The sequence below is a fragment of the Chironomus tepperi genome, unplaced genomic scaffold (assembly GCF_022539635.2).
Source record: "Chironomus tepperi strain 1889 unplaced genomic scaffold, CSIRO-AGI_Ctep_v1 contig_13, whole genome shotgun sequence".
Classification (NCBI taxonomy): Eukaryota; Metazoa; Arthropoda; class Insecta; order Diptera; family Chironomidae; genus Chironomus; species Chironomus tepperi.
Window position 1 is genome coordinate 610,943 of NW_027226135.1, and position 14,878 is coordinate 625,820.

At 39.4% G+C, this 14,878-nt stretch overlaps 5 protein-coding genes across 6 annotated transcripts; 2 read left to right on the forward strand and 3 right to left on the reverse strand.

The window, feature by feature from the left end:
• The first annotated feature begins 385 nt into the window (after positions 1-385).
• BHD (folliculin) lies at positions 386-3,440 on the forward strand. The gene is made up of 2 exons (XM_070641626.1): positions 386-740; positions 1,652-3,440. Exons 1-2 carry the CDS (start codon positions 459-461, stop codon positions 2,729-2,731), a joined length of 1,362 nt encoding a protein of 453 aa, XP_070497727.1. The 5' UTR covers positions 386-458; the 3' UTR covers positions 2,732-3,440.
• Positions 3,441-4,447: 1,007 nt separating this feature from the next.
• Positions 4,448-5,059, reverse strand: LOC139089662 (uncharacterized). The gene has a single exon (XM_070639245.1). It carries the CDS (start codon positions 5,057-5,059, stop codon positions 4,448-4,450), a length of 612 nt encoding a protein of 203 aa, XP_070495346.1.
• A 1,181-nt stretch (positions 5,060-6,240) lies between these two features.
• LOC139091105 (mediator of RNA polymerase II transcription subunit 29-like) lies at positions 6,241-7,079 on the reverse strand. The gene is made up of 2 exons (XM_070641052.1): positions 6,918-7,079; positions 6,241-6,866 (listed from the first exon to the last, which is right to left on the reverse strand). Exons 1-2 carry the CDS (start codon positions 7,002-7,004, stop codon positions 6,453-6,455), a joined length of 501 nt encoding a protein of 166 aa, XP_070497153.1. The 5' UTR covers positions 7,005-7,079; the 3' UTR covers positions 6,241-6,452.
• A 225-nt stretch (positions 7,080-7,304) lies between these two features.
• Positions 7,305-8,327, reverse strand: LOC139089669 (uncharacterized). The gene has a single exon (XM_070639256.1). The coding sequence runs from the start codon at positions 8,325-8,327 to the stop codon at positions 7,305-7,307; it is 1,023 nt and encodes a 340-aa protein (XP_070495357.1).
• Positions 8,328-10,659: 2,332 nt separating this feature from the next.
• Positions 10,660-13,783, forward strand: Adck5 (aarF domain containing kinase 5). 2 transcript variants are annotated; one of them, XM_070639901.1, is made up of 3 exons: positions 10,660-11,127; positions 11,338-12,174; positions 13,053-13,783. In XM_070639901.1, the coding sequence occupies exons 1-3, from the start codon at positions 10,950-10,952 to the stop codon at positions 13,679-13,681; spliced, it is 1,644 nt and encodes a 547-aa protein (XP_070496002.1). In that variant the 5' UTR covers positions 10,660-10,949; the 3' UTR covers positions 13,682-13,783. The 2 variants fall into 2 exon arrangements, with proteins under 2 accessions (XP_070496002.1, XP_070496010.1); XM_070639909.1 differs by having other exon boundaries at positions 10,661-10,944.
• The last annotated feature ends 1,095 nt before the right edge of the window (positions 13,784-14,878 follow it).

Here is a 14,878-nt window from a genome sequence, read left to right on the forward strand (position 1 = left end):
TAGGGTGAGTACCTACACTTGGTAGGAGGAGCTGTAGGTATATACCAAGAAATGGACCCTAGGACCTTTAGGGTCATGTAGGGCTGACTATCTACCATTTAACCCCCTCATACCACCATTCACAGCCTCCTAATCCTCCCTTACAGCTTATTTCAGTTTAAAACAACAAAACTCAAAATTAACGGTAAAAAAAAATTCAAATTTCTCATCAACCGATCATTTGTTCAATGTAGGGTCATGTAGGGTCAACCCTCAACCATTAAACCCACTCATGCCACTTCCAAACCTCCAAATCCTTCCTTAAAGCTTACTTCAGTGTCAAACCACAAAAATCAAAATTAACGGTCAAAAAAAATTCAAATTTCCCATCAACCGATCACCTGTTCAAGCTGTACTGCAGCCATACGTTATGTTGTTCATTTATTTTTATTATTAATCTCTTCCAAATATTTTTCACAATGAATGCCATCATTAATTTAAATCATTTTTGTGAAGTTCACGGACCTCAAACAATATTCACAACCCAGACCATCCGCGATAAGTCATACATCCAAAATTCATCGTCAACTGATTGTTCTAGTCAAAATATAATAAATTGTGAATCATGTAGTTCAATTGGAAGTAAAATGTATTTTGTTAGTGAGGATAATTCAATCATGTTTGTGAGCAGTGAAAAGAGTCTGTTTGGTAAGGAACATCAAAATGCTTTGAAGCAGGCAGCACTTAGATCGTTGTGTGAGGTGAGAAAATTTTGTGTTGTTGACATTTTGGATTTGTTATTGTTTATTTTAGGAGTGATTGTGATGTCATTGGTCATGTGCTTTTTGTTGATTTATTGATTGACATTTTACTGAGAATTATTTTGAATATTTTTGAAATTTTGAGTCAATTTTGTGTCATTTTTGAGGCACAGGGATTGGTTTATTAAGCTATCTGAGATACATTACCATACCATACGCTGTCAGGGTAGGCAGGGCTATCTTAGGGTACCCAACCTAGGCTATCTTTAGGCCTAACCTTAGGCCCAACCTTAGGCTTCCCTAGTTCTCCCTACACTGTCTTTGGTACACTAGGACTGAAATAGGAGTAGGGTCTGAGACCGGTATACTGGGCTGTCCTAGTGGTCCACACCTTCTCTATCTCAGCTGTTCTAGGTTATTCTACTTCAACTCTACCCTGCCCCAACCTATTTTTATTGCCATTGGCTACCCTATCCCATCATATCTCAGCTGCCCTAGGCTATTCTACTCGCCCTAGTTTTCTCTACTTCATACTTAGATCCCTTCCCAAGATATCCTACCTTACACTGCCTCTTGTAGGAAGGGCTATTTGAGGACATTCGACTTAATCTTTCCCTACTTCAGTCTTAGGATACCTAAGATTGGATGAGGCATATTGAAGCCTAAGACAACAAAGATGAATTGGGATACAGTAGCCAAAGGCAACAAGGATAAGGTGGGACAGAGTAGCCTGGGGCAATAAGGGTCGGGAGGAGCAGAGTAGCCTATGACAATGAGGATAGGGTGAGGCAGGGTAGTGTAGGGCAACAAGAATTGGTGAGGTAGGAGACCTAAATTGACCTAATATTGACCTAAAATGAATTTCCAATCCCCAAAATCTCTAAATCTCAAACATTTTCCATCTTCCCTAGATCTCATCAAACAACCAAGAGAATCTCGTATTCTTCGGTGACTCCAGAATCAACTCATTATGCTACTCATTCAAAATTAAAGACTCATATGCCCGTGGATTTGAGAAGCTTTACTCAATAGTCATCATCATGAAGGATAAAATGTTCTTGCTTAATGCACAGCCATTTTTGGCACACAATATTAAGGAAATAGCAAAGCAGATCCAAGAAAGTGCATTAAAAGTTTATGAAACAGAACAGAAGCAGTTCTCGCAACGTGCTGAACGACTGAATACTGGAAAATTGTCAGATTTACCGTCAAGATCCTTAAAGATTTTAGTCGGCGAGCAGCACATCTTTGCACAGCTACATTCATTATTTTCATGGATTTTATGGGCCGGTGCACGATATTTTACAGAAGTATTGACCCTGGGAAGTCCATCAATGCCGTCATTCTGTAAAGACTCACCGGACGGATTTGCATTTATAAGCATCGATAAGGAGGAATTTATGATGCAAAATTTTCCACAACTTGGTGACAATTCGATCTACGACGGCGAGTACAACTTGAGGAACCTGAAGCAAGTCAGCAAAATGTCATTTAATCAGCTCCTGTACTGTAGTCTTGTTGGCATACAAATTGTAATTCGTGGTAAAAATAACGACTTTTATAAGTATTTTAAGGAATTTATGCCACAAGCATTTCATCACTTGATTGTTGAGTCACCAAAGTACATGACTGTCCAAAAATGTCGAATTCTGTCGTTGCCATCGACTGACATCTTCATACCGCAAAATAATGTCTGTCGGATTGACTTTATGGACGAGCTGGATGTGCCGACATTTATAAAATATCCAATGGAATTGCCATCAAAGTTACCGACTTTAATGACTAAGATACTTTATGCTGTCGATGAGAAATTATTCACAAATAATACAATGTATAAGTATATTCAGGCAATCATTGAGGAATGGAAGAATAAGATCATATGTCTGTCACATCATCATCATCATCATGATGACATGGCTAAGCTTAAAAAGGTACTGGAAATACAGTCACATGATGAGGAACTTGTTAAATATTGGATTAGTGTGCTGTGAATTTAGTAAGGTTTCCTGAAGTTTTGGTTCTCGGGATGTTGTCGGCAAGGTCTCGGGACCTTGACCTAGACCTAGACCTAGACCGAGACCTAAACCGAGACCGAGACCGAGACCTAGACCGAGACCGAGACCGAGACCTAGACCGAGACCTAGACCGAGACCTAGACCGAGACCTAGACCGAGACCTAGACCGAGACCTAGACCGAGACCTAGACCGAGACCTAGACCGAGACCTAGACCGAGACCTAGACCGAGACCTAGACCGAGACCTAGACCGAGACCGAGTCCTAGACCTGGACTATTCAAGAAGTCCGAAATTAAGACAGAAACTTAAACTATCCAGGAAGTCCAAAACCAAGATCTCGGTCTCGATTTTGGACTTCCCAGATGGTGTAGGTCTCGGTCTCGATCTCAGCATCCATAACCCTTATTTTTAAAGTCGTGGCATGTATTGAAGGAGATTGAAGGGTCAAATAGGACAATGTGGTCTGTTCTGCTTGACCGGAACTAGCAGATTGGAGCAATTACTAAACTTACAACCCTAACAGGCATAGAGACCAATTCTATGGACCATAGTGGACTGTCTGTTCCATGAATCACCATATTATATGCCTGTTTTGGGAACCGATAAGCCATCAATTGTTGAATCTTTTGTGAATTGTTATATTTTTTTAAAATAAATCATCAAATTTTATTTATATTTATTAAATTAATGCATTTTGAATTTATTGGCGACGTTGAGAACATGAAGGCTCAGAAATCAGATTCCTCAACCCATTGATCGTATATACAGTCGACGCCTGAAGCTGACTCTATTTCTGGCAACCGTTTGCCAATTTCCGATTCCAAATGGAATAATTTCTCGATCGTCAGCTTCTTTTCAGGCGTTATTTGTCCGTCTTTATGACCTTTTGCCATCTACAATGTCTGCCTTTAAGATCTTATTTACTCAAGCTTCCACAGGCCTTCTGTAGAAAGTGGATCACGAACCAGAATTGGTTGAGTGTTAAGTGTTGGTTTGAATTAATTCTAGAAGCTTACATTGAGCTAAAGAAACAATCATCCATGGTCTTGGTACCGTTCGCTATTTAGGTGGGAGGGTCTGCTCTACTCTGTATAGAGACTTTGACATGTGTTACAGAAGTATACAACACTTAGAATGAAGTGGAGGTTCAATGACTCTAGATTCAGGTCAGACTCAGTGAAATCCAGCCTCAGTCATTTTACCGTAGTGGTATTTCTGTATTATGACAGCATACTCATTGCCTGTTAGGGTGTCTGAGCTAATACATCTGCAGAAACAACACAAAACAGAAGATTGTTGCACATATTTCAGAATTTTATGAACCTTTAGCCTTCTCACTATGGTGAAATTATTCTTATATCTTCTGGGGATTCATAGGGGGACGTTCGTAAATTACGTAACATTTAGAGACATTAAATGTCAATTTTGATGCAAATTGCAAATTCTCGCTACAAAGCATTAAAGTGGCAAACCTGAAAAAGTCAATTTTCCAACGTTACATCACTTCCAAACATCCCCAAAACCTTAATATTCCGTTAAATATTTAATTTATTCAAATCACATTTCTAGAACATTCACAAAACATATTTTAACAATTCAAATAAGATTCTTAAATGTTATTCATCCTAAATGGCATCAATCCACAAATATCAGTCAATAATGTCTTACTTCCTATATTACACATACAGTTCCTAATCATCCGTATAATATTCACATATAAAGTCCTTCTCATGATAACAAGCCACATCATGAAACTTGATGCCATCACTATAGACATTATGTAAAATAGCCAGGCATGACTCATTTGTATTTGTTACTTTAATCTCAGCATTATCAGGTTGTGGAACTTTTCTAAAACCAGTCTGTGACCAAGGATTAAATGACCATCCAGGCGGTATATCGTTAGTCGGTGGCATACGTTCATTTGTGTCCAACCATCGCCATCCATTAATATTAATTGGATATGACTCATCATCACATTGATTCATCTCACAGACATGACCGGATGTCCAAAAGTAATCAAGTTGTAGCTGCTCCATCACATCCTTCATCACAATAAATTCTTCTTCGTAATTAATTGACATTAAGTCAGTGCAATATGATTGACATGCTGCACGTGCCTTTGACCATGATACGGGTTGACTTATGTCGTCAAGGTAGACATTGACAAAGTAACTTTTATCAAAAATTTTAAAATCAGCACGACGATTCTTACATTTGTCAATTTTTAATGTTTTATTGATGTTAAGGCACAGGGCAAGTGAAAAAAATGCAATTAATGGAATTAGAATTTTTTTAAACATTTTTTAATCTTTACACTTTGATGGTCACAAACTAACTGATCAAAAGATATCGATGATGTTTTAACTTGTATAAATCACATTCTATTGAAATATCATTTGGTGACCTTGGAATAATCATTAAGAGCTTTTTTTTTTGTTGCTTGTTTGTTTGGTGATGTTGAGTCGTTGACAAAAAATAGAATTGATGCAGTTTTGTTTATTTTTTTGTGTCCCGAGCTGTGGACATGGATTTGTCGAAGAACCGAAGAACCGCAGAACCGAATACCGAAGATAAGACCCGAAGACAAGACCCGAAGACAAGCCGCGAAGATTTGAAGATCGAAGAACCGAAGAACCGAAGACCGAAGAACCGAAGACCCAAAGACCGAATAAGACCGAAGAAACGAAGATGACCGAAGAACCGAAGACCGAAGACCGAAGACCGAAGACCGAAGACCGAAGACCGAAGACCGAAGACCGAAGACCGAAGACCGAAGAAGACCGAAGAACCGAAGACCGAAGACCGAAAACCGAGGACCGAAGAACCGAAGAACCGAAGAAGACCGAAGAAGAACGAAGACTGAAGAACCGAAGACCGAAGACCAACGAGGGAGGACCGAAGACCAACGATCGAGGACCGAAGACCAACGAGCGAGGACCGAAGACCAACGAGCGAGGACCGGAGACAAGACCGGATGACTTGATGCAGGATAATTTAACTAAATGCCATAGAAATGCCTGAAAATCCAGTCCCAATCAAGCATGTTGTTGGCGTCACACCAGATTCTATGAAATCCAGCCTCAAGCATGAGTTAAGCTAGCCTGGGAACGGATTTTCGGTCATTTTTACAGCATTTGCTTTCCGGCATGTCATCTGACCACCCGGTCAGGCTATTACCGATGCCAGTGCTATCGACAGCTTATATCCATAAGTAAAACATAATTTTAAATATTGAAAATTTTATTATAATTTATTGAATATAATTTGAGATTATAAAATCATGAATGCAGTCACTGGAGTCGACTCAGTCTACTCAGTCTGCTCAGTCGTCAGTCTAGTCAGTCGTCAGTCTAGTCAGTCTAGTCAGTCGTCAGTCTAGTCAGTCGTCAGTCTAGTTAGTCGTCAGTCTAGTCAGTCGTCAGTCTAGTCAGTCGTCAGTCTAGTCAGTCGTCAGTCTAGTCAGTCGTCAGTCTAGTCAGTCGTCAGTCTAGTCAGTCGTCAGTCTAGTCAGTCGTCAGTCTAGTCAGTCGTCAGTCTAGTCAGTCGTCAGTCTAGTCAGTCGTCAGTCTAGTCAGTCGTCAGTCTAGTCAGTCGTCAGTCTAGTCAGTCGTCAGTCTAGTCAGTCGTCAGTCTAGTCAGTCGTCAGTCTATTCAGTCGTCAGTCTAGTCAGTCGAGTCAGTCAAGTCGGTCCTCTAAATATTTTGTGCAGCCATAAGCAATGTATCATGAATCTCCTTAGCATATGTAATTTGTGTCTTAACAAGATCCAAATATTGCATATAAGTTAATGCATTCTCTTGTGCCATATTTTCACTTCTTGTTGGTACAACTGGAACTGGTAAATAAACTTGTGATGCATAAGCCTGTTCTGTACATTTCTTAGCTGTTATTAAATGTAACTCAATTTGATCACAAATTGAATAAAATTCTTCAAGATATTTATCAAATCTAGCATTTGATTCCGTCTGTTTAACATTACCACTTGTATCCTGATTAAGTAACTGTGCAGCTGATTGAAATATATTTTTAAGTGATTCCTTTAATGGACCAACAAGTGATTTTACTTTTGTTATATTATCGGGATTCGCTGATGGCATTAAATTTGTCTAAAATTAAATTAAATTTATTTAAATTTAAAAAAATCGTTATTTTTTTACCATTTGTGGTGGAACCATTGGCTGCATTTGTGATGGTATATTCTGTTGTGGTGATTGTTGCTGGATTATTCCTTGCGGTACATTCATGATTATGATATTGTTTATGTTTATTTTATTATGATAATACGTACGTAATGGTATGAAGCTATGTGAGTATATAGGAAGCAAAATAAGCAAATTGATGCAATAATTTGAATTTAAAAAAATACGTTAAAAAAAGAGGCAAAAATGCATGAGACATAAATTAGTAAGGATGAAGTCACGTTGAAGGCAGTCATGCCTCATCCATCTTGTTGTCAAATTCTGAAATAATAAATTAAAAATTAAATTTTGACCCCATTTGACCCCCACATCCCCCTAAAAATTGACTCACTTAAATCATGTCAATCAGTTGTCGTGGTCATCAGGTCTAGCCTGAATCTTCTTATAAATGATGACAAGTACGATTGCGATCAACAGAACACAACAGCCAATTAACATTGGTATTGAGTAGTCTTGAATTAATTCATTTTTATCAATTTTATAGTTGGTGATTTGCTGTCCATCCTTTAACTCGAATCGGAATTGATTTGATGATCTGATGCTGGATTGAATGAAATCTTGTAGAATTGATGTTAAGTTGGCGATTCTTTGGTCCATGGCTGATATATTGGAATTAATGGTGGACATGCTGGTGTCAAGTGCTGTGACTTTGACGTCCATGGCTGATACAGTGGAATTAATTGTGGACATGCTGGTGTCAAGTGCTGTGACTTTGGCATTCATGGCTGATACAGTGGAATTAATGGTGGACATGCTGGTGTCAAGTGCTGTGACTTTGGCGTTCATGGCTGATACAGTGGAATTAATTGTGGACATGCTGGTGTCAAGTGCTGTGACTTTGGTGTTCATGGCTGATACAGTGGAATTAATGGTGGACATGCTGGTGTCAAGTGCTGTGACTTTGGCGTTCATGGCTGATACAGTGGAATTAATTGTGGACATGCTGGTGTCAAGTGCTGTGACTTTGGTGTTCATGGCTGATACAGTGGAATTAATTGTGGACATGCTGGTGTCAAGTGCTGTGACTTTGGCGTTCATGGCTGATACAGTGGAATTAATGGTGGACATGCTGGTGTCCATGAATGTCATTTTGGTGCTAATTGCTTTACTCGAAATTGACTGAAATCGTTCCTTAATAGACGTTGAATCAGGTAAATGAAAATGTTGGAATCGACTGCGAAGGTTTTGGAATCGACTTTGAAGATTTTGGAGATTTTGGTCGAAAATTGGAAATGAATCAGAATTGACATTAAGCAGTGAATTTTCTAGTTTTTTCAATTCCTGATCGATGCCAGAATAGCCAGAACATTTAAGTTTTGCTTGTCCGATGACTTCTTTTACTGCTGTTTTGTTGTTGTCAGCAAACATGTCGATGCATTCGTTACTTCTAAGATACAACCATGCCAATTTATTTAAACTCTCAAAAACGTCAGTTCCAATATGAATTAATTTATTACCCCAAAAACTAATAACTTCCAACTCCAAATTGTAAGCAAAAAGACCATCCTCAAGAAATTCAATGTCATTATCATCCAAGTCAAGATAAACCAACTTTGAAAAAGGCCTCAAATCGCTCTGCTGAATTTCCTTCAAACGACCATAGTTAATCCAAATCACTCTGAGATTAATGAAGATATTTTCTAAATTACGCGGGAAATATTCAATGATACGAGAGGAATCGTGTGTATAAATCCAGTAACATCTGCGTTGCTCTTTTCGCCAATTTTAAGAGATCCATTCACGGAATCAATCACAGCTAATTCTTTTGATCTTATGTTAAGAGTATTTTGGGCAACGCATTGATAAACAGAACCAACAGAATAAAATGAATAAGTCTCATAACGGCACTCCATATCAACTGAATCACCAAATCCACACAGCACAGCCAAAACAGCAACAAAGCTGTAATTTTATTATTTTACATTAATTTTATCAGCTGTACATTAATGAATAATTTTAGGGATTTGTCATTGTGACTTATTATACTTAAATGTGACTCAATACATGACTATGACTGATTCTCCACTAATAGTCAGTCTAGCCAACCAACCAGCCAGCCAGTCTGGGTCATAAACCAATGAACAAATGCTCAATAGGCAATTGAACCAAACCCAGTCAAAAGATGATGACTAGCCTTGGTAAAGAGTCATACATTATTAGGGATATAGCCTGAAGTGGTTTCGGACGGAGGATGATTTTAGGGTGGAAAATGAGGGACAAACGGAGCAGGAAGGGAGGGGGACATGGAGGGAAGAATTTTGTCCCAAAAAAGACAGTTGACCCCAAAAATTCACCTATACCTGGATATACCACCTATAATAAGACACCTGGATACACTTCGGACTATCAAAATTGACTACACAATTTAACCGAATGTGTCTGACCTAAGATTCTGAGCCATAAGCCGCCTAGCCTGCATTTCTGTGCCTTTTGCTCCAGACCGGCTGATTTGGATGATCCCTAGTCTGACTATTGGGTAGGAAATCCTTAATTTGACTAGTAAAGACATACAATTAAGTGCGCACATCCAGCCCATCCCTAAATTACTCATCACTTCCTTAATTCTTAAAAAATTTAACAAAAAACTTACATGAAAATTTCCTTTATGGCCATTTTGTGATTATGCTGATTTTATTCACTTTTTAAGGCACAATTTCACTATTTTTGACAATTTTTTCACTTTTTTAGATTTTAATTTATGTTAATTGTTCAACTGATGACTTTAAAGTGATTCAATTTTTCATAAAATCTGAGCTTGACAAAAGATTCATTTAATGAGTCAGTGACTGATGTTTCATGTTTCATTGTGGCTTTTTGATAAAAATAATTAGAATTATAGGAATTGAAGAGAGACCGAGATCCGAAGACCAAAGAACGAAGAACCGAAGATCCGAAGGCCTTAAGAGCCGAAGACCCGAAGACCGAAAACCGAAGACTCGAAGACCCGAAGACCTGAAGAGCCGAAGATCCAAAGATCCGAAGATCCGAAGATCCGAAGATCCGAAGATCCGAAGACCTGAAGACCTGAAGACCCAAAGACTCGAATACCTTAAGAGCCGAAGACCTGAAGACCTTAAGAGCCGAAGACCCGAAGACCTGAAGACCTGAAGATCCAAAGATCCGAAGATCCGAAGATCCGAAGATCCGAAGATCCGAAGATCCGAAGATCCGAAGATCCGAAGATCCGAAGATCCGAAGATCCGAAGATCCGAAGACCTGAAGACCCAAAGACTCGAAGACCTTAAGAGCCGAAGACCTGAAGACCTTAAGAGCCGAAGACCCGAAGACCTGAAGACCTTAAGAGCCGAAGACCTGAAGACCCGAAGACCTGAAAACCCAAAGACTCGAAGACATTAAGAGCCGAAGACCCGAAGACCTGAAAACCTGAAGAACCGAAGACTCGAAAAACCGAAGACTCGAAGACCCGAAGACCTGAAGACCCGAAGATCTGAAAACCCGAAGACCCGAAGCTCTGAAGATCCAAAGATCCAAAGATCCAAAGATCCGAAGATCCGAAGACCTGAAGACACAAATACTCGAAGACCTTAAGACCCGAAGACCCGAAGACCCGAAGACCCGAAAACCCGAAGACCCGAAGACAGAAGACCCGAATTCCCGAAGAGCCGAAGATCCGCAGATCCGAAGACAAGACCCGAAGACCAAAGACCCGAAGACCAAAGACTCGAAGACCTAAGATCCGAAGACCGAAGAACCGAATAACCGAAGAACCGAACACCCAAAGACCGGTTCAATATTGCACATGTTCATCAACAGCTAATCACGCAGATCCTCTCAATTTCTCACTGTTATTCTCTCACGTTTTCAACTCTCTCAATCACATAAGCATTGAGAATTTCTCTCACATGAAACTTTTATAAACAATAACAAATAAAATAAAATAAAAAAAAGTTTCATCAGCTCAGTAAAGTTGAGTCACGTCAGTCGTCAATCAGCTGTTCCAGACAATTGTACATTATTTATATCGGTAAAATGTTTAGTAAAATTATCAAGTCATCATTTAAAGCAACATCATTAAGGTCCAATGGACTGTCCACAAAATCACAACCGGCATTAGGCTGGAAAAAATATCAAAAAACTTTAATATTTGGCAGTTCCATTGGATGTCTTTTATTTTATGACTTTATAGTACGGGAATGTGAAACAATTGGTGAGTTGTGTCATGTCCAGTGACTTACTTCCATGACGAAGTCGTCGGATGTGTCCAGTGACTTACTTCCATGACGTAGTCGTCGGATATGTCCAGTGACTTACTTCCATGACGTAGTCATCGGATGTGTCCAGTGACTTACTTCCATGACGTAGTCGTCGAATATGTCCAGTGACTCATTATTGACCCTATATCCATCAATTTTTTTAGGTGCAATTCATCGATTCCTTCGATCAGCTAAAATAGCATGTCAAATGTCACTCGATTATCAAATTGACCTTTATGGACTGGACGAGAAGTCAGATGAGTATAAGAAAAAAATCAAGGAAGTTCATTTAAAGGCTGCAAATCGTCTACTTGATGGATGTCTACTTAATGGTGGACTTTATATTAAAATTGGACAAGGATTTTCAGCTATTAATCATATCCTGCCAATTGAGTATACAGACACGCTTAAGAAGCTTGAAGACAAGTGCCTGGAACGTAAAAAGGATGAAGTAAATCGACTTTTTATTGAGGATTTTGGTAAGACACCGGATGTGCTGTTTGAGGAATTTGACTATAAACCGATTGCAGCTGCAAGTTTAGCACAAGTGTTTCGGGCACGAACAAAGGATGGACATGATGTGGCTGTTAAGGTTCAATACATTGACTTACAGAAGCGATTCCGCGGTGATGTTGGAACGATTTTATTTCTACAAGACTTGATTGCTTTCGTCCATAAAAATTATAATTTTGGATGGATGCTTAGGGACTTGAAAAATTCAGTCCAAAAGGAACTTGATTTTGTTAATGAGGCACAAAATGCTGAACGTTGTGCTGCGGAACTTAAGCATTTTGATTTTATACACATTCCAAAGGTATATCATGAATATTCGGGTACGAGAGTCTTAACGGCTGAATATATTGATAATGCATGTAAAATTAGTGATATGGATGGAATTAAGAGGATGAAATTAAGTTTAAAGGATATTGATGTTAAATTATTTGAGACATTTGCATATCAAATATTTGTGACTGGATTTACACATGCTGATCCACATCCAGGTAAGTTCAATCACAAGCTAAGGTCTCAAGTTGACCTGACTCTGGCTTGAGATTTCCTTAAACTGACTTGAATCTGACCTGACTTCTCAAGCTGACTTGATTCTATTATTAAGTCTCAAACTGACTTGACTCTGACTTAAGGCCTCAAGCTGACTTGATTCTGCCCTGAAGTCTTTTAAAGCTGACTTGACTGAGACATGAAACCTCAAGTTAACTTGAATCCAGCCTAACGTGCCTTCAGGGTGTCCTAATTCTGAACTGTGACGTCAATATAACTTGAATCTAGTCAAAGACCTCAAGTTTACTTGACTTAGACATGAGATCTCAAGTTGACTTGAGTCCGACATAAGTCTTCAAGCTAACTTGACTCTGTCTTGAAGTCTCAAGTTAACTTGATTCTGGTCTGAAGTCTCTAATTGACTTGACTCTTGCCTGTAGTCTCATAAAACTGACTTGACTCTGTCTTTGGGCTTCAAACTGACTTGACTCTGTCTTTAGGCTTCAAACTGACTTGACTCTGTCTTTAGGCTTCAAACTGACTTGACTCTGTCTTTAGGCTTCAAACTGACTTGACTCTGTCTTTAGGCTTCAAACTGACTTGACTCTGTCTTTAGGCTTCAAACTGACTTGACTCTGGCTTGAGGACTCAAGTTAACTTGAATCCAGTCTAACGTCCCTTCGAGGTGTCCTGATTCCAAACTTTAGCTTCAATTTGACTTGAATCTGGTAAAATACCTCAAGATTGACTTGACTCTGAAGTTAGACATCAAGTTGACTTGACTTAGACATGAGATCTCAAGTTGACTTGACTCTGAAGCTTTCAATTTGACAAAATTCTACAATTTTTAAACCAATTTCCTTCCATATTTTTTTTTCAGGAAACATATTCATCAGAAAATCCAAATCCGGCAAGGCAGAGCTAGTCCTCCTCGATCATGGCCTCTACGAAACTATTCCAGAAGAAATTCGCTACAATTTATCCAGATTTTGGGAAGCAATTGTACTTCGTGACTATGACATAATGAAGCTCTACAGCGATAAGCTTGGCGTATCCGATCACAAAAGATTTGCTGAAATTTTACTCCAAAAGCCACTTGACGTAAATAAGTTTAGTTTTGCGACCAAATATACCGAAAAGGAAGTCGAATACATGAAAAAAATTGCATCTGAAAGATTTGATATAATTATGGATATACTGCGTGATATGCCAAGGAACTTACTATTTATTGTTAGGAACTTAAATATTGTACGTGCAATAGCACGTGAGCATGGCGATATTGTTGATAGACCTAAAATTATGGCTAGATTTGCCATATCCTCACTTATTAAGTCCGGTGGAAATGTCTTGTCATATTTAAGGAGGAAAATCTTCTTTGAGTATCGATTGTGGAAAATTTTTATGGAATTTTGGGTCATGAGGAATTATTTGAAGTTATTGGAGTTACTTGGACGTGCACCGGAGGATACGGCATCAATATTGGATATGAATTTTGATGAGCAAAGATAGTGATGATGGATTTTAGGGACATTTTATTGGTTGTGTTATGGAAATTGAGGAACTGAGGATTAATTTGGAATTATTTAATAAAAATTGACATTTTTTAGTAAATTTTGAGACTTTTTTTACTTAATTTGTGGTAAATTGCAGCTTTTTCTAGATAACGACGCAACTAGAATGTCAGAAGACCTCTAACCACCCCTCTACCCTTGTTTAAACCCCTCCACCCTTGCATACACCCCTTCTCACCTCTACCACATGTAGTCCAGACTCCAAAATACCCTAAGGCCTTGCCAACTCTAGAAAAATATCTCATAATTTACACAAAAAGGTTGACAGAAGGTTTCGTAGGATAAAGTATGTCTTTAGACATTCCTTATGGTCGGTAATGGACCCTTATGCATGACAATGGACTTTTATGTTCGACAATAGACCACAACGCATGACAATGGGCCTCCATGAGCGGATATGGGCTTCTTTGTGTGACAATCGGTTCCTATGTACGGCAATGGTCCTCTTTACAACGCAATGGGCTCCTATACACGGCAATGGGCCTCTTTGAACAGCAATGGACCCCTATGTACGGCAATGGGCCTCGATGAGCGGCAATGAGCGGCAATGAGCGCCAATGGGCTCCTATGTGCGGTAATGGGCTTTTATATTCGGAAATGGACCCATGTACACACCAATGGGACCCTATGCTCGGCAAATGAGCCCCTATGCATGACAATGGGCCCCAATGCACAGCAATGGGCTCTTATACTCGGCAATGGGTCTCTATGCCCGGCAATGGTCCTTTATACACTACAATGGTCCTCTATATACTGCAAAGGTCCTCTATACACTGCAAAGGGCTTCTATGCAAGGCAATGGGCTCGTATGCTCTACAATTGGCTCATTTGAACGGTTTAATTTCCCTATGCACGACAATAGGCCCCAATGAGCGGCAATGAGCGGCAATGAGCGCCAATGGTCTCCTATGTGCGGTATTAAGCTTCTATATTCGGAAAAAGGCCCCTATGTTCTGCAATAGGCCCCTATACGCTGCAATGGGTTCCTATACACGAAAGTGGGCCCTAATACGTGGCAATGTGCTGCTATGCTCCGCAATTGGCTCCAATGTGAGGCAATGGGCTTCTATATGCAGCAATGGGTCCCAATGCAATGTCATAGACCCCTACGCACAACAATGCCTCTCCCCATCCG